The 25,172-nt window shown below is 32.7% G+C and overlaps 1 protein-coding gene across 10 annotated transcripts in view; it reads right to left on the bottom strand.

Annotated features, from left to right (window-relative positions):
• LOC122521129 (disks large 1 tumor suppressor protein) overlaps window positions 1–25,172 on the bottom strand; it is a 380,822-nt gene that overhangs the window by 183,829 nt on the left and 171,821 nt on the right. For 8 of the 10 annotated variants that reach the window (XM_043641597.1, XM_043641592.1, XM_043641596.1 and 5 more), the window contains one exon: window positions 6,645–6,692. The exons of the other annotated variants lie outside the window; for them this stretch is intronic. In XM_043641597.1, the coding sequence (XP_043497532.1) occupies window positions 6,645–6,692 (48 nt within the window). The remainder of the gene's footprint in view (window positions 1–6,644; window positions 6,693–25,172) is intronic. 10 annotated transcript variants of the gene reach the window in all.

Raw genomic sequence — 25,172 nt, 5'->3', positions numbered from 1 at the left:
TCTACGCAACTCACCATCTACCATCTTTCTGTCTCTCGCTATCTCTCTATTTCTCCCCCCACCCCCCGTCACCAACCGTTCACCTGATCGCTGTTCACCGCAATTTTGCAGAGGAGCTATAAAATTCAACGCGTCATAAATATGCGAATTTCGACGCGACACGTTTCGGCGATTACGATGATTATCGTCCGTGCTTATCTGCTCGTGAACTTGACAGGTACGAAATTTTGATAGGTCATTAATTCGCTTGAATAAAAATAAATAAAAAAAGAAAAAAGAGAGAGAGAAAGAAAGAAAGAGAGAGAAAGAGAGAGAGAAGAGTGAGGCGGGGGTGGGAGGGGCAAAAAATAAAGAGAAAAACGGACAAAATGGACAGGCAAATTCGCATGTCCATCTATGCGTATAGGTGGTACGTTCGTTTGTGATAAAATCATGACACGAAATATGATCTCGTTTCCTCGTTGTATAATATACATAAAAAATAAATATATATATATATTTTTATATTTATATGTAACTGTTGAAATGTACAATAAAAATTCAGTTAAAAATCTGCTTATTAGGGTTTGCACGAAATAACTGGGTAAAATATGTATTAACGATAGACGAGTATTTAATATATGAAATTGAAATTTGATCCGTCTTTAAAATTTGCTTTTCTTTCTACAACAATGTTCGTAGTTATCCGTTCTTACCTCATCCTATACTTTGAAAACCAATATTCTGTTAGTCGTGATGTTATATCGGATCCAATCTACGGATCAAATTTCAATTTCATATTTTACCTACTCGCCTCTCGTGAATTCTTATACTACTTCTATGGGGGTGAGCAAAGTTGACGGGACATCAATTTTTATTTTTTTTTTTTAATTCTACACAGTATATCAGAACGACAATACACTGTGCAAGCAGCAAGGTCAAATACTCAAACGTTTCTAAAAGAAACCGAAGGGAGATCTTATTTATCGGTTCGTTTCATGTTTAAATAGAAAAACTAAATTTGTCTAAAAAGTTTACTCAAATAAATCAAAAAAAAAAAACAATTACGTGTAGAAAAAATATATTTACACGAGTGAGCGGGAAAAAAAGTCTTAAAATTACAAACGGGGAGGGCTGAAAAAGTTACGAGCCTACCAACGAGGAGAGTTGAAAAGTTTTCAGCTCAACACGTGGTGAGCTTTGAGTTTTATGGTTTTCTACACCGTGCGAGGCTAAGAACTTTTCGATCCTCATTCGTGTATATATTTTCTTTTTTTCATAATTTCGTTTTCTTCAATTAAATTGTACAAAATAGTTTAGAATGTTAATACTTAAATTAAAAGATGTCATGTTTTTTAACGATAAAATATTATATATATTTTCTAAGTAAGTATATATATTTATATTAGAAAAATTGATCAATCGTTCGATACGAAGTGTTTAAAAAAGTATAGAAAACATTAGAGTGCAGGAATAGGTGGAAGGGAAAAAGATAAAGTAGGTGGAGTCGTGTAAGAAGCGAGGATAAAGCGTTTCATGCACTACATCACCCTTAATGGAAACAAGAAGGTAACGAAGAACTCTTCGCGGAAAGAAAGAGAGAGAGAGAAAGAGAGAGAGGAAGTGGAAGAGAGAAAGCAGAGGGTGAAGTAAAGTTAGAGTTGTTTGATGGCGTACGAGCTTAGTTACTACGTGCACAAGCCGCATCCAAACTTCTCTTACTCTCTTATTCTCCTACCCCTTCTTTCTCTCTCTCTCTCTCTATTTTTCCTTCCTTCTTTCCTTTCTTCCTTTCTTTCTTTCTTACTCGTCCAGTCTCGAATTTTACGCGTTACTTTTATTTCCGATTTCCCGTATAAATCACGAGAGGATCTCTCATCCATTTAGCCCTTTCAGCAGTACTTTTATCGCGTCTTCTTGATACCGCACGAAACTGTCCATCATTTTAAAAACAGTCTTTCGAAAAATATCCGAGCTAACGAAAGGCATCCACGTACGACTTTCAAATAAGTTTGTTGGATCAAAGAGACAGAGAGAGAGAGAGAGAGAGAGATAGAAAGAGGAAGAGACAGAGAAGAAGAGATTCAAAAGGAAACCACGATACAGGTACATATTTACCTACCACAATTTTTCTCTCTCTTTTTCTCTCTCTCTCTCTCTCTCTCTCTTTCTATATATATATATTCTTTTTCTTTTTTTTTTCTAAAGGTTTCCTGGGAAAAGAGGAACCGAGCGAATCGGAGCGAGGATGAAGAGTAAAATTCATATGCGAATGGTTCTGTGGTTTGCACTCGTGTTCCTCGTCTACCGAGAAACTATCTAATAGGCAAATGTATGCATAAATATTATATATGTATATATATATATATATACGTACGTTGATTTTCTTCGAATAATAATAAATATATATGTATAATAATGCAAAATCATTGTAATCTTAATCATTGAAATTGTTGTTAGTAATTAGGATTTATCATTCATCGTCGTATAAAACATTATGAGAAACAACTTTTGTACATCGTGTAAGTACAATAAACACGAAAAATCAAGACACAAGCTCGAATATTGCTTTTGTAATATCGCAAAATGGGGAGAGTGCAATTATAATGCTCCTTGTAACGTTGGAAACTCTCCCGAATTACTTCGCACGGACTCGCTTTCTAACTCGCGCATTATTAATCTCTCGAGATTTAAATATCTCTATTTGGCTTGCACTTACGTTAGCTTGCCATTGTTATTATCAACCATGAAATTACTTTCGTATGAAAGACACGCGAGCAAAAATGATAAGAAACATTCAAATAAAAGTATAATGAAAATAAAAAATGAGGAAAGATAACAAAAACACCGAGCTTTAGCTTTCATTCATTTTCATATTTTTCTTTCGAAATATATTGTGCACGTATAGCACATGTTCGTATACGTATAATTATCCGAATTAATTAAAGTCTGTTGGAATTATTATTCGTTGTCACGCATATTAAAATATTCGCTCTTTCTCTTTAACATATTCGATTTGATGATTTTACATTATTTGCTATGAAACGTCGCAATTAATTGTAATCAAATTTTTATTATTTTTATATATATTTGTTATCGTTCTAAAAAAAAAAAATAATTAATCAATAATAATTATAGGAAATATTAAAGTAATTATACGTAGGGAATAAATTTCACGTTATTAAACGGATCGTTACGCGTTCACCCAGTTTACTGATTTTCTTCTCAAATCGTTATATATGTAAGCACCCATTCGCGAAATGTTTTACACTCCTAGCTGAGAATAAGATAGAGACAGAGAGAGAGAGAGGGGGGGAAGGAGAGAGAAGGGTGTGAGGATTTAATTGGACGTATGTTACGAGGCCGCAAATATCCATTAGGAGTACTTTCCAAAGCTTGTTAAACTCGCTGAAGAAGAGGGTACGTGCGTGAAATGAAGCAATGCGACTCATAATCAACGGCCTGCAATTTCACAATTATCCAACAAACTCAGTTCGTAAGAGGTATGCTAACTCTCTGTTTAAGGTAGGTAGACAGGTAGATAGGTAGGTAGATAGGTAGATAAATAAATAGGTATATATACTTTTCACATTGTTATGTCCAACTAACAGTTTCGTCGAGATTTTACGATAGCATCTACACCTTGACGTCAATTTAACGAAACTTCAACAGTTATAAACTTTGTCAAACATTGTTCGCGTAAAATCTATGGAAGAGGAAGCCTATATATTTGGATACTTCATTATTTTTCTTAGTTTAATTAATTATTAACGTGAGACTTATCATTCTCGTTTCACAAAAGATCAGTAGAGCCCTCACCACCCTTCCCAAAAAGAAAAGAAAAGAAAGGAAAATAAAAGATAAGGGGAAGAAAAGGAGAAGAAGTTGAAGAACGATGATAATAAAAAGATCAAAAATTCATGGTCCTTCGTTGAAGTTGTTATATCTATCTTTACGAGAACAAACTTATCGATTTGATCGGTAAGGATGGACGGAAGCCAAGCGAACGTTTAATTCGGATCAAGGTCTCGAGAAAGTACGGAGCCACGTAAATTCCAGCCACGCGTTCCGGATATTTCCTTTGAAAAGAGACGAAAGAAAAGGGGGAGATGAGGAGAGAGAAAGAGAGGGAGGGTTCTCCCTCGTCCTTCCTAAAACATCCGGAAGAGAATTATGTGTGCGCAGTCGTGGAGACATGGACCGACGACAAAGAAGAAGAGAAAGAGGAAGCGTGTCGCCGAACGTCGGTGAAAATAATTAACGGCTTGATTAAATTTAGCTGGAAGGTCGTTGCGACTACTACGACTACGACTACGACGACGACAACGACGACAAGGGGTAGTTTACAACGCGTGTCGACGCCCGATGTTTATCCACGATTGCCGACGAGCAAAGAAAGTCTCGTTAAAAGGCCTGCCCTTTACACGAAGACGAATGTAGGTATTCCACTCGTGTCACCGTTAAAACGCGAAAGCTGTCTGTCGCGTCTGTTCCACGTGAAACGTGTGCTTTCGATTGATACGACTATAATCATATACAAAATTATTATAAGCTTATGAGATTTGATTTTTTTACGGCTGATGTCAGCGGTTTTTCGTTGCCTCCTTAATCGTTGATTCGTACTACTTCGTACTACAAATCATTGATCTATACTACCCCGAGCTTTCATTTATACATTTACATTTTTTCTTGATAAGTAAAAGTAATTGAAGTATTCTATTTTTCTTCTTCTTCTTCTTTCTTTTTTTTATTAGGACTTTTTGTTCTGTTATAATAGTTTTTTTTATTGCTATTTCTAGAAGCGGTTTATTGTTTTTACCGAGGGTAGGTTGCTCTCCTATTTATCTGGGCTTGGGACTAGCTCTAGGATGTTAACTAGGCTGAATCTTGGCGTCAAGTATTCTATATTAAGTATAATTATTATTTCATATTTTTTGGAGGGGGATTTTCATTTATCATACTTAACAAACGACGATTAGAAGTTTATGAGATTAAAATTTTAGGTTAAGTGTTGAACACTTTAAGACTTTTATCGTTGACTCTTACTACTTTGGGTATTATCTTTCACATTTAAGCTAAATTTTGTTTGACAATGAAACGAATTAAAGTATTTTCAAACTTCGGAATAAATTTAATTTATATTTATTTGATTTAGCATTCGTAACAACGGCGATTAGAAGTTTAGAAGATTAAATTGTAGATTCAGTCTCATTCAGTGTATCTCTATTCGTTGACTTGTACTACTTTTAATGTACTCTTATCTACAATTTTTCACGACTAACAACGAGCGTATTATATTATATTACCGCAATGAAGAGTAAAAACGTATCTTCTTTTATTTATTTTGTTTATTTTATTCAACATTCGTCTAACGAAAGAAAAGAAAAGAAAAGAAAAGAAAAGAAAAGTAAAGAAAAGAGAAAAAAGGTAGTTGGATGCAATTGTTGTTTCCAGTTGAACGAAGGGAAAAATCTTTTTTACGTTTATTTTTTCTTATCTTTCCTGACGAGATATCACTGACAAGGTTTAATAGGAAACAAGGAGGAAAGAAAGAAAGAGAGAAAGGAAGGAAGGAAGGAAGGAAGGAAGAAAGAATGCAAGGATACGGTCCGTCGTCTAAAAGCGTAAATCTTTCGTCGAATCGTAAGGAGCCTTGCTCCTTGGTGATACCGAGAGAAAGATCGCCCGTTAAAATTCTTGGTACGTCAGACTCATTATAAGGAATCTTCGGATAGAGAGAAAAAGAGAGAGAGAGAGAGAGTACCAAGAACCGAAAGACGACGAACGAGCTTGAGAAAGCTTGAAGAAAGAAATAAAAAACGAGAAAGAATGATAGAGAAATGGATGACGTAATTTAGGTTCAAACTGATAAGAAACGTGCCGAGTATTTTCACTTACCGACTAAGTTTTTCACTTATTCTATCATGAAATGATAGTTTAAACAAGAAAAATAAACTAGACATTGATCGAGAAATTTTTCGGTTTTTCTTGTTTTTGTTGTTGTTGTTTTTTTTTCCTTTTTTTTGAAGTTATACTTCTTTTGGCGCGTTGGGGAAAATGTAATGAGGAGTGATTTTGTTCCGAGCGTCTGGAAAAACGACACCATGAAGTTTGTCGGTATTTACGACGCGCGGCAAAGCGATTTCAAGTATACGGTATGAAGTTGTCTCTTCTCTTCTTCTTCCCCGCTTTTTTTCTCAAGCGGGTCACCAATCAAAATACTAATCGTACGCAGCGCTGCTTTACTTAAATGGTCGAAGCGAGAACTAATGCTGTAACCGCGCCATGGCTGTTGACGCGTCAAGTAATTCGATATATCTCTCTTATATTTAGTGTGGACTGATATCTACATTTTGATATTTTCTTTTTCTTTTTGTTATTCTTTCTTAAATAATATATATAATAATAATTATTTTTTTCTTTTTAGTTATTTTTTTTCTTTGAAGTTTTTTTTTTAAGTTATTTTTGAGGTTATATTCGTTTTGGTACGGCAAAGAAGTATAACTTCTTACGTGAGTACATAAGTACACACACCAGTTTTTTTTTAAGATGATAGATAATTATTAAGATATCGTTGTTTATCATTGTTCGTCTCTGTTTCGAATTATTTTTTGTTGTTTTATATTGTATAATGAAATATATTTCAATGAAATATTTTTACATACCGAGGTCACGTGGTTTCGTACAGTATACTCAACTTCTTGGAAGCTTACCTAAAACAGAAAGAATAAAACTGCTTTTTAATAGATATTTTAAACATAATAAAATTAGAGGAATATATATGTGTGTTCATATTAGATTGATTTTTATTTAACTTTTTGAAAAATTTCAACGAACGCATTACTTCCAATTAAATTCAATGCATATAGAAAGAAATCTTATTAAAATTTCAGTCCTTTGTCTTTATATTAAAAACGTGCCCAAGGGCATACACGTTTTGTTTGTTTTTTCTTCATTTTCTTATTTGATTAAATATTTTTTAATATCCAGATATTTTATTTGTCATTTCTTTTTTTTTTTTTTTAAAGGTTTATTCATATCGATATTCGCATCGATATGAAATATTATTTCGCGAAATTGCAAATATTTAAGAAAATAATTTTTCAAGAATACGTTATTTTAAAGTGCGGTTTAATATTATATATAAGAGCTGATTGAAATTTAAAGTTGATCTCGTTTTTATTTATTGTACGTACTATATTAATAAAAATATGATGTAACGATTAATCGTAGATAAAGTGAGCCGCCTCGTAGAGGGAAACTAACTCGGTGGAAAAATAAAGTTCTATATATTATATAGTTTTAAGCGAGAACATAGTGCACCGGTCTAATTAAATTTTTGATCAGTACGTTTCATATTTTCCTCATCTTGTATACCGAAGAAGAATCCCGCCTAATTAGACTAGCTGGCCTTAGTAAGTTCGAGAAAAAGTTATTACGGTAAAGAAAAAGAAGTAAGAAAAAATATAGTAGGAGAAAAGGTAAAGCTTACTATACGGATCCTTAAACATTTTGTTTCCTTTTTAACTTTACACTACTACCCCCAATAGGTACTGCTATTATTATTATTATTACTATTACTACTACTACTACTACTATAGTAGTAGCAAAATAATAATAAAGTATACATACGAATAGCAATGAATTTTCATTTGGAAAGAATCTTTCCTATCGCCGTAACTCCTTGATAATGTTTTACGTGTTATAAGAAAATTCGAGAAGAAGAAGAAGAGAAAAAAAAAAGAAATAAAATAAATTAAAATAAAAATTTACGCGAAAGTAAAATTTTCTATACGAGCAATAACCGAGATCGAGTTACTACATCTACCAAACGATTTATCTCGAATCGTGTAATCGAACGGGCTTTACCTTACCCTTGAGAATAATAAAAAAAAAAAAGAAAAAAGAACACGCAAATTCTCGCGAGAACATATTTGGTTTATCGTTGTTGGTCTACAGTATGTTGTATAGAATCAGTTGGTGTATGAAAATCTAGTGGTGTCGTCGAATCTTTCGGGAGTGAATCAGATGTAAATCCTCTTGACACAGGATCAACTTACAACGAAGGAGTACATTTGAGGACTCCTCGAAAACTCTCCAACGACAAAGAGAGTTTGGCTGTTCGAACGGATCTCGCGAAAATTTCAACTGACGTTTCGTAAATGGTATGTCTCCTCGATCGTTACATCAACTATCCCCACAACCCTCTTTTCTATTCTTCACCATATACGACGTATAACCATTTTTATTCATCGATGGAAATCGATTTATTATTATTGCGTTTCTAATACGATATAGAATAAAATACAACGAATGTTTTTCTCGTCAAAATAATAATCGGAATAACATACGGATTGGCAAATTTTTTTCCTGAATAAGGAATGCGAAGTGGGTGGATAGGAAAGGGGGAAGGGAAGGGGGAGGACAAAAATGAGAAGAATGTTTTCCGAAACGAAGCTTCCGAATCGTGCAAAAAAAAAACTAAAGAAGAGAAAAGTCAAAAAGTTTTTCAATGAGGAGATGGTTCGATGGTTCCTTTTCTTTCTTTTTTTCTTTTATTTTTCTTTTCACGTGCGTGGAAACAACGAGTAGAGAAAATATTTGGAGGATGGTGATTTTTAATAAAGGTAAATGGAAGTTGAGTTTGACAGAACAGATGGAGAAAATATGAAGGGTTGTGCTCTGGGTATCGACATGTGCGGAATCGACAGAAAGGGATAGCGAGAAGGAGAAGGAAAAAAGAAAAAGAAAGAGAGAAAGAGACAGGTAGTTGATTTACATTTCAGAGACACACACGCTAGGATGCACGAGATTGTATTATCATAAAAGAATGGAATAGGTTCGTCTCTTCCATGGAACATTATCGGCCATCTGCTGTTTCATACTACGACGCACACTCGAATCCGAAGAAAAATCCTCTATCTTTTTGACTTTTATCCGTTTTGTTGAATTGTACGAATTGTAGGGAACAAAATAAGAACAAAAATACCGAACCATTTATTCTAATATACTTTTATACATTTGTATTATTTTCTTTTTCTTTTTCTCATCCATACTCTTAGTAATACTTTACCATACGAAAGACTAATTATTTTTTTTTCAATCGCGTTAATTATCGAAGTAATATTTCTCTTTTACTTTTTACGCTTCGTTAGCTATTTAGTATTTTTGTCAAATAAATAATCGGTTCGAATGGAAAAAAAAAAATTCCGTTCGATATAAATTTATATTTAGTAATTAAAAATTCTTTTATCAATCGTTTTATTAACATCGTTCACTTATTTTTTCATTATAAATGTTGACCATTTGTGTTTCAAGCATACTGACTCCTAAAAATTGGCAGCCATTTTCTTCACCGTGCACGATAAATAAATTAGTATTAAAAATTATTATGAAAAATTATATTCCAATCGATTTTGATTTATTTCATTTGTTTTGATTATTTATCCTTCGAATTAGAGGGATAAAAAATCAATCTTACCCTCCGATTGTTAGCCGTGTTGCTGTCCGTGATGGAGAACGTATCGACGACCGAGTCGAAACGCACGAGCTTTTTCGGGTGCTGAGCTTTCTTCGATCGCGGACAGAGAGAGCACATAGCTGAGTCCGTTGGTGTCGTCGGGGGCATATTCGAAGGATTTTCACGATATTTTTAGTTTACACAATTTTTCACGATTATCCTCCACGTTCACGATTAAAGTCTCTCGCTTTTCCACACTTTCGTACTTTGTTAAGCATCAAATTTTCAAACTTTCAATTTCTTTCTTTTCCCTCTTCCGTCCCCAGAATAGAAATATATTAAAACCTTCTGTTTTAAAATTCTTAACTTGGTTTTATCGAAATTATAATTTAAAAATTAATGAAACAAAAGGCAAGTTTTATCGTATAATAAAAAAAAAAGAAGATGGAGAATTTATTTCTATCGTTATCTTCGAACAACGAGAGAGGTACAGCTAGCGACATCTTATCAATAAATTGAATTAGTTAGAGTCGGTAATGTAGAGAACTTCGATTCATGTGAAAATCTGCAATACCCTGGGAATATTAGAGAAGTAGATGAAGGCGATAAGTACGACACAGCAGACACGAAACACAAATATGGCGTTGAAAAGCGAATCTTCGAGAGGGTTTCTTAATTTACCGTAAGAGACGAATACGACTTTACCGACAGAACTTCCTTTTACTCGTATAAAAAATGTATTCCAGTTTACAATATTAACGTAAATGTACAATAAAAATACACACTATTCTGACATGTTCTGAATGACATTAATTACGACGACGTCAATATTAATAATTCATATAATTTCATGATGATGTTATTAAATTAAACCGTAAAGTATATGCAACGATATTTCAATGATGCTCGTTAAAAAAAAAGAAGAAAAAAAACGAAAATACCTTCATTACGAGGAGGGATTGACTTTTGCATAAAAATAGGTTTTTTTTAGCATTTCGCGAGCAGTCATCGTTTGGCTTCATTGTTCTTTTGCCAAGTTAACGAGTTCGCGGTTAAACAAAAACGTAGACTTCGTGGAAAAAAAAATATAGACAGTGTAAGAGTGATAAAGAAAGGAGAATAAAAATCGAAAAAGAGAACGTCATTATGGTCAAAAGGAAGTCGAACGAGACTCTCGTCGCGCATTTTTTTCGTACCGTCATTCATTTTAAACACAACCCGGCCGCAAAATGTCCTTCCATCTTCCGTATCCATTTAACTGGTTATCTCTCTCAGCAGAAAATTCTCTAAACGATTCAACGTTCCACCGAACCGGTAATATTTCTCCTCTTTGCATTTTCCTTTCCTCTTTATTTTTTCTTTTTTTTTTTGCCAATGATAAGTATATTCCACGCTGTCATTACGATCCTAACTTCGTTTTTTTTCTTCTCTTTTCTTCTTCTTATCTTCCGATATTATTTCTTACCATGAAAAATGTGTCTCGTTAATATTCAAGATACGAACCCAACGTAAGTAATAATCAAAAATATAATTCACGTTTAGAAAATAAATATAAAATAATAATGATGACAAATTTTGGGTAAACAAATGTTTCCTAAGAGAAAAATTTCAACGATCGATGTGAACGAGAACGAAAACAAACAAAAAAAGGGAATCTCAATATATCTAATGCGTGTTAGAAAATTTGGAAGATAATGTCAACGATCGATGCAAATGCGAGCTGATCGAATCAAGGTATAAGGATCGTTCAACTTGATCAGAGTATGGATACATTATTCAACATTGAAGTAACAATAATGTACCTGCTGGCTTGTATTACACTTCGGTATGCTTTTGCGGAATAGCAATCGAATTAGTCCACGGTACTGTGGTACTGCATCGATAGGCACTATATCTCTCTATCTCTCTCTTTCTATCCCTCACACAGACACACGCAAATACACAATTGTTCATACACACTCCCAATGCTATTTCCGTTTCTCTCGCACATGTTAACTTTACGCGCCCTCGAACAGACTAATAACATGATGTTATTGCAAGAGGATTCGTCTCCGCGTATCGTCGTTTCTATTCGAATCTATGCTATTTGACCGATACAGGGGAAAGAGTGGAGAGAAGGAGAGAGAAAGAGAGAGAGAGAAAAGATCACAACGAGTAAAGGTAACTCTCGTTAAATCGGGAAACACCGAAATCTACGCTAGCTTATCTTTAATTAACAGCTAAACAAGAATCGTTAATTAAAGCTTGTTTGAAGCATCGTCAAGGAAACTGATATAATATATATTTCGTTAAATAAAAAAAAGAAAAAATGGGGATAGTAGTTAATGCAAGATGCACGATGATTATTATCATTCAATTTACACTGATATAAAATAGAGAAAAAAAAATTAAATTAACTCGTAAAATATATAAACAATCCAAATGGAATGGTTAACGGGCTTATTAGTATTTCGTAATAGCTTTGATCTGTAATTCGATAAATCGAATTAACTTTTACTATTGGCGGGAAAAGTGTATCGGGTAAGCGACTTTTCAAAGGGTGGGACTTTAATTAGCAGGAGTTAATTAATAGTACGCATATAAATTACACCGAAGCAGAGAAGGGACACTCATTTTCAGCTATGCTATTGGACCGGTGTTGTATACTAGTGTGTATAATAGTTTGTATAATAAATACGTTGTATATATACACACACATACATACATCATACGCGAATACACGTATCATCGAGATATTCACTTTGGACTAGATTTGACACTATTTCAATAACCACGTTCCTAATTAATTTGACGATTTACCGAACGACAAAGACACGTCGTTAGATTAAAGTTTTGATTCGTCAATCTAACGTACTTGCTTCGTATTCCATACGTTTTAATAAAACGATTTGATAATCTGCAAATCGAAACGTTGAGCGAAGAGATTTGGGTCATCGGATAGATACAAAGAGCTTCTTTCTTCGTCGTAGCATAAATTAAGTAGATACTTCAAAGTAATTATCCTAACGATTTCATCGTAAAAATCTTTTCGTCGATTACTCACTCAAATTCAAGATAGTTTTATTAAAATTATAAATCTACAACAAGATATAAAATTCGATCGATGTTTTCAATTAATAGACGAGTCATCAAATGCGTTTATTAACCCAAGTAAGGTTATATTCATTGAATTCCTGTACAAAAATCGATTCCTCTTGAACCGATAACTAATTTCATGATCGATATCTCGTTGTATAAAGATTGAGAACATCGATCTAGGAACGTTTGATGTTAGTAGTAGTGAAGTAGTCACGATAATGAGTGATAACGAGCGTTAAATAAGCCTTTCAATCTTTAATAGGTCAACAACTGTTATACGTCGTACGTTTGTATGATGAGACACCGTAAATGTACGAACGATGGGAAACTAAGTGAGTAGGGACGACGAGGGTGGGGGTGGGAGGGAGGAAGGGAGAAGAACTTTGGAAATGGGACGAGTACCGCGTACGCATGCGCAACATGTACTACGATGCTTATTAACGAAGGAAAGCATAAAACAAATGGGAAGCTTGAGTAGTATAACGATCCCTTCTCGTTATATTTCTTTTTGCCTAGATGTGACCTTTACAAATAAAAAAAGAAAAAAGAGAAAAATTCGTAATAACGAAGATTAATTAATCCTAATGAGAAACAATCGGTAGTTGGAATCGAATCGGTTCAATGAATATTTCTATTTGGTTTATCCCGTCTTTGAAAAAAAAATATTTATCGATCAGTAATTTTGTAAAATAAACGTTCATTATATTTGAATGTTATATCGTTTGATATTTATATTAATAAAAATTGCGTATTAATATTTGAACGAAAAATATATATGATCCAATAATAAATGGCAGTCAGAGAAAACTACAATTAGGATAATGAACGAATGAATATAATTGTTAAGTAAATAGTTAAATTCGACGATGAAAAATAAGAAAAACGAACGATAAAATAATTATTATATTAATCGAAAAGAATATGTGACTAAGCATACTGACCCAATTAAATTTCTATGAATTGCAAACAAATTGGTTACCGAGATAGATAAGCTGAACGTGTTGTCGAGAAACGTGTGTAATTAAAAAGAAAAAAAAAAAGAAAAAAATAGGAAAAAAAAATAAAATAAAAAAATAGGAAAGGGGTCAGAAGGGAAGTAGGGAAGTTTTAAGATAGGAAGTTACAAAACGATAGTCGATATGTTATTGCTTCCGTGTAAGACATCTTATGTTAGATCTGGCAGTTCGAGCTGAGAAAGTCGGTCGATACTCAGGGAACAGACTCGACACACGAGCTTCAACGACTCGGCCCGATTCGTAAGTGCATCTACCGACTAATACGTCGATGCGGTTAAATGTTCTATTACGAATTGACTTAAAAAAAAAGAAAAATATTTCTAAAACATAAACGGATACACATTCGAACTATCCCTTTTGTACATACTCATATCGTTCTTTAAATGATTGAAGTTTATTGAGAGATAGATAAATGATTCAAAAAATAATATCTAATATTAACATAATCAATGATTAATTGACAAGCTTATTTCGATGAGTTGTTTAATAGAAAAATATCAGGTCGTCGCATAATTTTTGTCGTATTTTATATTTATTTTTAACCACCGGAACTTCTTAAAGGCATTTATTTCATTAATTAACGATTATCGTTAATAATTTGTCTTCATCTAGTAGGCAGTTTGTCGATTTCCAATGACGTAAAATGTTTTATTTATTTGGTCAGATATAATTAAATAAATACAGTATCAGAAACAAATGTGAAAAACAAATTTTACGATCTAATAGTTCTATTTTGTTTTTTCTTTTGGTTAATAATTTTAAAATATGTTTGATAAGAATTGTTTAAAAATAAATAGTCAATGTATATATATATATATATATATTATTGTTTAGTTTACAAAATAATTTTTTAATATTTACGATAAGAGTATATTTGTTTCAAAATTATGTTAGGTTGAAATAAATATATATATATATTAATATTCAATCAATTAGTATAATATTGACCATTTAAAATATGTCAATAATATCTAAATATGCTGACTCGATACAAAATAACAGTCTAAAAGAAATGCAATTAAACTAATTAGATAATTAATGTAAAAAAAAGTAAAAAATTAAATAATAATATATGAAATAAGATAATTTAATAGTTGTACAATTTGAGTCAAATCTAATAAATAAAATATATAGAATGTTTTTCTGATTGTTTGATCATATTTATTGTTTTATCTGCTTCCAAAACTTGGGATTTGTGATATCGAAACCTCGTCAGAATCGTTTCCTTAAGAACTTCGAAGATGCGATCGTTAAACTCGAGACTAAATTATTCAAGCTTGTGTTCTTATCGATCGAAAGAAACGAGAAAGTTCGATTGAAAAAAGGCCACCGCCACTAGCAACTATCCCTTCGAAGTTCTGACTATTGTCCGAACTTCTTAATTTATTATTTATTTAATCGTTCCTTGTCTATTCTTCAAAGGACAATTATCATACGTAAAATGTGTCATTTAATAACGAGCTATAATAAAATAAGAGAGGAGAAAGAGAAAGAGAGAGAGAAAGAAAGAATTTCAAGTGCCTGCCAGATTTCCTGTTGCATCTTGGCACGCAATACCCAGAGAACATGTAGATCACGTATGTTTGTACTTAATATATCTAACATATCTGCAAATATTGGCTTGGCCAATAAATAACTTCGGAATTTGTACTAGTTTATATTTCTATTTTTTAATGCCATTTAATATCATTTATTTCAAATATATCATATTTTATATTTTAATAAATAATATTACATAGAGATATTTTTTTTATTTACAAATATTGTTTATCCTTGATATAAATAAATAACATCGTATAGTATATTTTATATTAACAAGTATTAATATTAAATAAACATTTCTTAAAGTAACTTCAACATTTCAACTAATTTATATTTCAATTAATGAAACTAGTATTTTCTATTTGAAATAATACACATTTTATACTTTCATACTATTAAATAAATAACGCTATGTAATATTTTGTTTTAATTAAAAATTATGAATATTTCATATCTAAATAAATAATACTAGTATTTTTTTATCAAAAATATTTCAAAACGGCTTATTGGCCAGCCCAACGTAAAAGAAGAAATGACATTTTGTATAACATTTAAAACGAAAAAAGGAAAAAAAGAAAAAACAAAAAAATTGTTTAATCCCTGTGTAACATTAATAAAAGATTATTATACACTCTCTCGCAAATGAAAAGCTACGAGATTGAAGTTAGAAAAAGGTAAACGTAATAACCCTCGTGTTCTTTATGAAAACTCGAGTTTACCAGCTGCAGTCTAAACAGAGTTGCCAACACGGAAAGAAAATCATGCAAGTCGAAAGACCTTCTCTCTTTCTATTCTACGTAATATATCTAAACTTGTATACGAGGAGGTAGGAACACGCAGATAATTTCAGTGACTATGACGATATTCAATGCACGCGATACGTTGCACAGTGTAATTACGGAGTCGACTGTTGCCATTACTTACACAAGCAGGAAGGAAACGCGATGCGAAATATTCTTCCTCCCTGTGTTATCACTTTTTATAAACTTGGTCGTTGTCATCGTCGTTCTTCTTCTCTTATTCCTCGTCAACGCAAATATAATTCTTTCTATCTCTCTCTCTCTCTCTCTCTTTCTCTCTCGTCCGTATATTTTTATTTTCATTTCTTTTCGTATAAATCTCGCGAGAGAAGAAATTTTGAGTGATCGATGTGTCACGAACACGCGAGATTTCGATTACCTCGAGAACGTCTTTAGGTAGGTTCTTTAATTTACATTTTTCGAACATTCCTGAATGAACAATACGAGGAAGGAGGAAAATGGTACGGGCATGGGGAAGTCTGGCACGAGCGTTGACCTGTACTACTGACGCTCGCTCGAGAGAAACTCACGGGACTCACGTTTCTTACGAGAATTAAATGCGAACGAATTTTTGACCGTGAATTTTCATGACAAATTGTAATAGCAAACTAAAGTGGAAGAGGAAGATGAAGAAAGGGGAAGAAATATGTTGAAAAATAAAAATTAAGATAAAAAACATCCTATCACTCTTTACATCGTTCTTGCATTAGTAGCGTCTGAAGAAGATCTACCTTTACCACTCGCCTTTTGTACTCGAGTACTCCGTCAGACAAAGACAGAGAGATCGTAAAGCAAAAATGAGAGAGAAAGATAGGAGTCTACTACTCGCTAGAGAACTCGAGTAGCTTACACAGGAAGGAGGAGAATTTCCTCTTGGTACGAGTGATACGAGTGTCCTCTCCAGACACCATTAATGAAGGGCTACCTAGCGACCACAAACTCACTCGATTACACATTCCAAACAGGATTCATGTATTATGTGGTATATAGAACCAATGAACGGAATTGGATTACAGATAGATCTTGTTAACACGCAACATCATAATAGATGGAGATGATAATAATTCCATAGAGAAATTCAATTTTATAAAATACTCTAATTAACGTTTCGAATAATATCGAATGATATTTTCTAATGTAACGTTAATTAAAAGTCATAGACCTTTTGACCTTTCCAAGGCTTCTTATCGCATACGTCAAGATTTATTTTCAATTTTATACATCAAATTTTTATATTTTCCAATCTCACTAAACAATCTCAATGATAAATATTTAATTTTTCGTCAAAATTTTCTAACCGTAATAATCACTTTCTTTATTTTAAATAAAATCAATGAGAGAAAAGAAAATTCCTTTGTTATTACATTATACTGAAATTGAATATTTTCAGCCGTGACTGAAACGTGGAGTTAACACCTAACTGCAACGTGGACACGAGATATGAAACGACTTGTCGTAAAATTCTACGAGCACGTATCTTTGACCCTTTCACTGTTAAATACAAGCACACACACACATGTGTACGAACATGTACGTAGTATACATATACGTACGTTGTTGCCATTATGGTAGACAGAAAGATGACGTGGAAATAAGCGCGTGTTTCAAAGATATAAACACGTTTCTCTCTCTCTCTCTCTCTCTCTCTCTCTCTCTCTCTCTCGTGAGAATTGTCACTTCTCCGCTAATGATGTAGACGGCAAAGACGTTTGTTAGTTTACACGGGCTCACCATAGTTGGTTTGTTTAAGTTTTTGTAATTACTTTGAATGGTTCCCCGCGGATGGACTTTTAATTATTTATTCACGACAATCAACACCAATACGTGCATTTATTCCTACCAATATTCACATCCATTTCTATTTCTTTCTCTTTTTTTTTCAAATACGCACACATACACGAATACGCATATAAACAAACTCTAATGTCCTAGTTAAACGTTTTAACCTTTTTATAGTTTTAGGTGGGACCGAATTACCGGATCGATCCTTGAACTTCTCCCTCTTCCTCTGTACATCATTTGCCATGAGTGATAAGATTAAAAAAAAGATAAAAGAAAAGAAGAAGAAAGAAAAATGAGAAAAAATTTCGAAATCGTGGTAAAGAAAATATTTCGTCGGTTCGTAACTTGTCAATAAGCCACGATTATTTATATTTCCACAAATTAATCGTAGAAAATAAAATAATTAACATTTCGTGCGTAACGCACGAGTGAGCCCTGTTGAAAACACCTTCTGACAATCTCTCGCGAAAGATTATTATTTAACGTAAGACGTGATTTTTTCGTTAACACACCAACGTGTACGTATAACAACAGTGGATGAAATGAAGATTGGAAAAACTCGTACGTTACTTCCAAGAGATAGAAAGGTGACTGTTTAGCGAAGAAAACGAAACGACGTTGACTCTTTCTTTCCATTTCCCCTTCTCTCATTTACTCACACACACTCTCTCTCTCTCTCTCTCTTTCTTTGTCTATTTGAACACCAAATACAACTACCATATCATCGCACAACCACCACCATCAGATTTTTCTCGAGTGTCGTGTCGTTTCTCGAGACGCTCGCTCGTTTTGCCTCGAGATTGACTGAGGTGAACGTGAGAAAGAAATAGAATAAAAAAGAGAAAAGAAAAAAACAAAGACAGACAGACAGACAGACAGAGAGAAAGAATGAAAAAGAGAAAGAAAAATAAATATGGAAAGAAAAGAGTAAGTATGTGCACGAGTGAGTAATAAGGAAACAAACAAGGAAAGAAAGAAAGAAAGAAAATAAGAGAGAGAGATTGAGGAGAGCGAGAGAGGGTGAGAAAGAGAGCTTTAAACGGAGCTTTCATGAACGACGTAGTCGCGAATACTGTTGAGTAGCAACGTCAGCGAGCTAGGCACAACGCCGGACAATCTCGATCGACGCTATGAGAGAACGTTTCTCGTCCTTCTCTGGTAGATCCTTTTTCTCTCTCTCTCTCTCTCTCTCTTTCTCTTTCTCTCTATTTGGTTTTGTCTTCTTTCCTCTAATACCGTGTGGAAGCACGAGAACGTGGGCGGCCACGAGCTGCCGAGGCGAACTGCACTGCCACCTCGTGAAAACTGCATCCACCCTCAACCCTCCCTATCTCTCGACCCCCTCCTCTCACTCCCTCACTCATTTTCTCTCTCTCTCTCTCTCTTTCTTTCCCTCCATCTCTCTCTCTCTCTTTCTCTCTCTTTCCCTCTCTCTTTTACTCTTTTGCTTTGCGTCTTTCTCCCTCTTCTCCTTTCTCCCTTCCAACTCTCTCACTCTCTCTCACTCTTTCTACAGTAATCCCTCCAGGGTACGAAGGACGACAGCGACATCGTCCTTTGTTTCTTATCGTTCCAAAGCTACTACTATTGCAAGGCTGGCTGTACTGGCTGACTGCTGCATCCCATTCTTTATCAAAGGGGTGAAAATATTCTTTATTCCTTTATTTCTTCAATATATATTTCTATTATATTATAATCGTGTGATATCTTCTGAAGTATGCGTTTAAGATAATTCTACTTAATATATGGGATACACACACATACATTTAATATATTTTCTATTATATTATAATTGTATGATATTTCGTGGGTATGTGTTTAAGGTAACTTTATCTAATATGGGAACACATGATTTTTAATGCTTACACAATCGTAGAAATACTTTTTGTTTTCTTTTTTTTCCTATGAAATTTAAATTATTTACATTTGTTGTAAATTTTAGTGTCTCGACATTGTGATAAAAAATGTATAAAAATTCGAAATGATTTGAACGCGAATACGGCGTCCAATATGGATGAATTAACAAATTTTTCGTTCTTAATTACAGACTTTTACAAAAAAAAAAACAAAAAATTCAGAATGTTAATACGATTGTATTTTATACGAAAAAGAAGAAAGAGAAAAATAAGGAAATGTTTTGCATTAGTTTCGTTGTTTAATCGTCGAGATGTGTGTTGCAGAGTTTTACATAAAATGTTGTTCCATATTAGTTATAGTTACCCTGTATATATAAATGACAAAAAGTTAATCGGGTCTTCGAGAATTTATCTTGAAAATTTCAACTCGACATCGTGACACGAAATTGAAGTTTTTCAAATCGTAACTTTTTATAAACGTTACCGATAACTTTTATCGTAACTCTCTACTCTTAGAATTTAAAACGTTCACGGGGGCGTGGGCAGGGGGGGAGAAGGGGATAGGTGGTATATGCGATAAAGATTACGAAATAAATAATTTCCCGTTCGCGTATCGCGATGTAAAAAAAATAAAAAAGTCACGCATTAAAGAAAAAGAAAAAAGATAACGCGAAACGTTTGATTTTCCATTTATCTGTGTATTTCATTCGTAAACGAATTCGTTTAAAAAAAGAATCATTATTTTCTCAATGCACCACCGTTCGATTTTAATCCGCGCGTCCGCCCGTTCGATTAGATTTAATTATTTTATTCTTTTTCTATTTCTTTTTATACTTCTTTTAAAAATAAAACGAAAGATGGGGAAAATCATTTGAAAAATAAAAAGAAGAAAATAAAGAGAGAGTGAGAGTGAGAGAACAGAAATTAAAAAAAAAAAAAGAAAAATACGAAGTAAACGGATTCCGCGATGTGTCACCGACGAATGAATTTCAAAAGATCCTCGAATAAATCACAATCAAGTGAGAATTCTCTCACGCGAACCGTCAACGATCCAAAAGAGATTGAATCTTTTTTCATACTAACATAAAACAAAAATAGAAAAAGTTTCTATGTATGTATCTCAAAAGAGATACGTCCAATGAACTGGTACACCCTCGATCACTCTCTCTCTCTCTCTCTCTTTCTCTTTCTCGTATTCTCGGATAAAAACGTCAGATGACAGTCGATACAATGGCAAGCATTGTATTCTCGCATTCTTCCGCATCCCCTGATACTTTTTAATTAAAAGCTTTCGTCATGCTTACTCTCTCTTTCTCTCTCTCTCTCTCTCTCTCTCTCTCTCTCTCTCTTCCTTTCCCTTTTAATCTCTTCTTCTAGTCTCGTTTTTCTCCCTATTTATGTCCTTTCGTTGTACTTTTAACTCGCCATACTCGTATTTTCTAAAATTCGCCAAAGCTGCGTCAACGAAACGTTATCGATGATCTACTTTCCTCTAAGAGAATACAAACAAGGAAAAAAGTAAAAGGAAAAGTTACGATCTGATTTGAAAAAGAAAAAACTGGTGTGTGTACTTATGTACGCACGTAAGAAGTTATACTTCTTTGCCGTACCAAAACGAACATAACCTCAATAATCTCAAAAATAACTTCAAAAAAAACTTCAAAAAAAAACTTCAAAGAAAAAAAATAACTTAAAAAAGAAATTAATAATTATTATATATATAAGAATGAATAAAAAAAAGAAAAAGAAAATATCAAAATATAGATATCAGTCCACACTAAATATAAGAGAGATATATCGAATTACTTCACGCATCAACAGCCATGGCGCGGTTATACAGCATTAGTTCCCACTTCGATCATTTAAGTAAAGCAGCGCTGAGTACGATTAGTATTTGGATGGGTGACTCGCTTGAGAAAAAAGGGGGGAAGAAGAAGAGAAGAGACAACTTCATGCCGTATACTTGAAATCGCTTTGCCGCGCGTCGTAAATACTGTGACAAACTTCATGGTGTCGTTTTTCCAGACGCTCGGAACAAAATCACTCCCCATTACATTTTCCCCAACGCGCCAAAAGAAGTATAACTTCAAAAAAAAAAAGAAAGAAAAACTAGAAATACTTACTTATTAGTTTAACAAATTTGTTAAAGAAATATTTAGCGAGTTGTAAGAATGCTTTTGTCTTTTCTTTTTTTTCTTTTTTAAGGTTTCGATAGTTTGCGAAGAGAACTCCTATCAATATTCACGATCGGTCTGATCTTCCTTAAAGCTTTTATTCGGAGTACAGAAGCTTTAGGAATGATTGACCGTAGTCACGTTTCAAAGATACACGCGCTCGTTGAACGATCACGCGAATTTTTACAAACGACAAACATACTTAAATCGTCTGATACGTTTTCATGTATGTATATATATATATGTGTGTGTTTGTTGTGTATGTGCATTTGCACGTGTGCAATATGCGATAGAGAAACGAGTACTAGTTTCGTTTTATCTCAAACTTTAATTCCTTTCGAGGTAACAACTTTTCGTGCATGTTAAGATACATGCAAATTCGTTTATTAACAATTCGTCGCATTTCTAACAGGAAGTTCGTTCGATATTACATGAAACGTATTCCGTAATATAACTAATCGATAAAATTATCGTAAGTAATATTTTCTCTATAGAATAAAAAGTACATTCGTTATGTGTACGTGTGTGATGTTTAAATCTTTGATATAAAATTTTACACGATGTATTAAGAAAAGCAAGTATATACATTGAAAGGTTAGAAAATGATACAATTTAATACAACTACGAACAACTTTCATTCGTTTGACGGATATATTTTACAAATTATTTATTCAACAATTTCACATGAAATTTAATGAAGATGTTTTGTTTGTATAAAATATGAATTTGCAGTGTAGTTGGAATTGAAAATGTTTGATACCAATATCGAAAGATAAAAGAACCTTGTATACATCCTTTTACTTATCCACTAACTCGTTCGCTCCATCGAATCAGGAAAAATAAGGCCCGATGAAGATATCTATGATCAGTATTGGCAAACGATCTATCAGGATACTTCTTTTCGAGAAAGATAGAGGTAGAAGAAACCCCGAAAATGGTATCTAGGTCGAACCTGGGTTGCGTCTGGGTCGAACGAGTTCGCCTTCAGGACGAACGTTTTAAGTAGACATACATAGGTAAGAGTTAAAAGAAAAATAATTGAATATATCTTAAAATTTAAATCGAATATATATATCTCATTATAAATTATTATTTTTTTAATTTTTATCTAGATAGGTTAACTAATAAGTAACGTTGGATTATTTAATATTTTTTTAAATATAATATCAATATTTTTTATATCGAAATTAGAAATTGTTTTTATTGATATTTAATGGATTAGTATTTTTAAATGTTTGTAATAAATATTAGAATTTTTCAATATTTTAAATGAATGATTGTTAGTATTTATAATAAAATATTTCATCGACAATTTACATTACAAAATATTTATTATTAATAATTCATAATATTGACCAAATGAATATTACTACAGCAATTTTTCTGTAAAATATTTTTACAGTACTATATCAAAATAAATAGAAAATATTTTCTCTTCAAAACTATTAGCATGTATTTATTATCTGTGAATGATTAAAAAAACTAATATTTTTAATACTAAATATTCCAAAATTACTTATTAACCATTCTAATTCAAATATTTGCCTTTTCTTAGATTTTCTATTCTTCTCTAATAACAAGAAGTACTTCAACATATTTTAGATATTTTTAGTTATTAAATTAATGAAAATATTATATGTTTTTACAAAAATTGAGGAAAACAAGGATGAAAATTGAAAACTTAGTTTAGTTTCAAACGATCTCCATAGATTTTGTTTTTATAAAAAAGAAAAACTGTTGTTTTCTTCCAAAGAGAATAAAAAAAGTTAGCAGCGTTATGGAAAACGTCTTTATCGGGTAAACTTTCTAACATACAGGCTTTGGGGAAGAAGCTGCCATTCGTAATTTATCACTTTCCATAAATAATCGAGCTAGGATGCATTAATATTACGCGACACGATTCTCCTATTTCTTACACTAAGAAACTTGATTTCGTCTTGATCGATTTACCTTCATGGTGTTACGAAACTATGAATTTATTACGAAAATAAAGATACAAAAAAGGAAGAAAAACTCATATATCCAAGTACATCTAAGATGATATTTTATACATGAAACCATTTTTTTGTTGATACGAACGTGTGTCTATGTATTATATTTGTTTGTGTATGACAAAATATACTATTTCTTAGAAATATGAAATCGATTTATGGATCGTATGATTCACGTGCGGCTAGTGAATAAATATTTTATTTATATAAACCGAAATCTATTAAAAATGAGCTACCTACCTGTGTAGCTAAATATAGTAACTCAGAACATGTTTAGAAATATACATAAGTATGTTTATGTATATGTACACGTATAATATTTGTATATATTAAATAACACGTTTGAAATGTGTGTGTGTGTGTGTGTGTGTGAATTCCTTCTTAGAGTTTCGATCGATCCAGAAAAGGCCATCCATCTAAAGTGATTCTTCATCATTTGATACGAATTCAGCGAGCATGCGATATCAAATGATGCAAAAGGCGCGGTGTTATGTACGTAAGCATTTCGGATCAGTGGCGCGTAACTCTTTTAAAAAGCTGATGCTTATCGAACGGGAATGAAAATTTGCATTTAATTTTCACGATCGCCCAACAAGCAAAATAATCTCACGTATTTGTTTCATGATATTATTTAATTGCTACGATATTAAGTAGAATTTTTTGTTCACGCTGCGTTGATTCGGAAAAGAAAATAGACGAATAAAAGAAAGATAAAAATTATAACAATTAGAGTAATCACCAATATTATTAGTTTTATTATTATACGATACGATAAGTTTGTCCATAATTATGAAAATGGTAAAAGTCAAATGCTATTTATTGTTTCGAGATATATAAAGGATTTTACGTTTGAACATTATAAATGAATTCCATATAATGTTGAAATAACAAGCACTATCCGATGGGTTCATTTTCGATAATATCCGTAGACATTACAATGAATTAATTTCAATGAAAATAATTTCTAATGTAAAATAAATAATTAAACTCATTTGTTTATTTACTTTTGTTTTCAATCAAATATTCATTTACATTACATTACTTTTATAATTATGGACACACACAAGTAACGTTTCAACACGATAAGAATAAAATATAAGAAAAGGGTCAGGTAAGGGTCAACAAATATGACGTACGTACTTTAAGCGTTGATCTACAGGTAGGCATATTGCTTTTTAATACGAACTTACATATATAAGAAGTTTTCAACTTTCATGAATTACGAGTTCCTCATAAATATGTCAAAGATAAGGACGAACAAGCCATTGTCGAATGCGTCTCGGTCACGTTTAACGATTGCTCTTTACGAGGCCTATAAAAGCAAAACGTATTTCGATTTTCTGTCTTCTCCTCTCCTACCACTGACCCTTTCTTTCTACTACATGCCGTGCAGCGAATCGATCTTTTTAATGTTGAACAAAGTTCTCTTTGGCAATCACATAGACACACACCTACACTTATATACACACACATATACATGTATATATTTTTGAT

This window comes from Polistes fuscatus, unplaced genomic scaffold (genome assembly GCF_010416935.1).
Source record: "Polistes fuscatus isolate 324 unplaced genomic scaffold, CU_Pfus_HIC Scaffold4, whole genome shotgun sequence".
Classification (NCBI taxonomy): Eukaryota; Metazoa; Arthropoda; class Insecta; order Hymenoptera; family Vespidae; genus Polistes; species Polistes fuscatus.
This window is presented reverse-complemented; position numbering and strand designations above follow the sequence as displayed.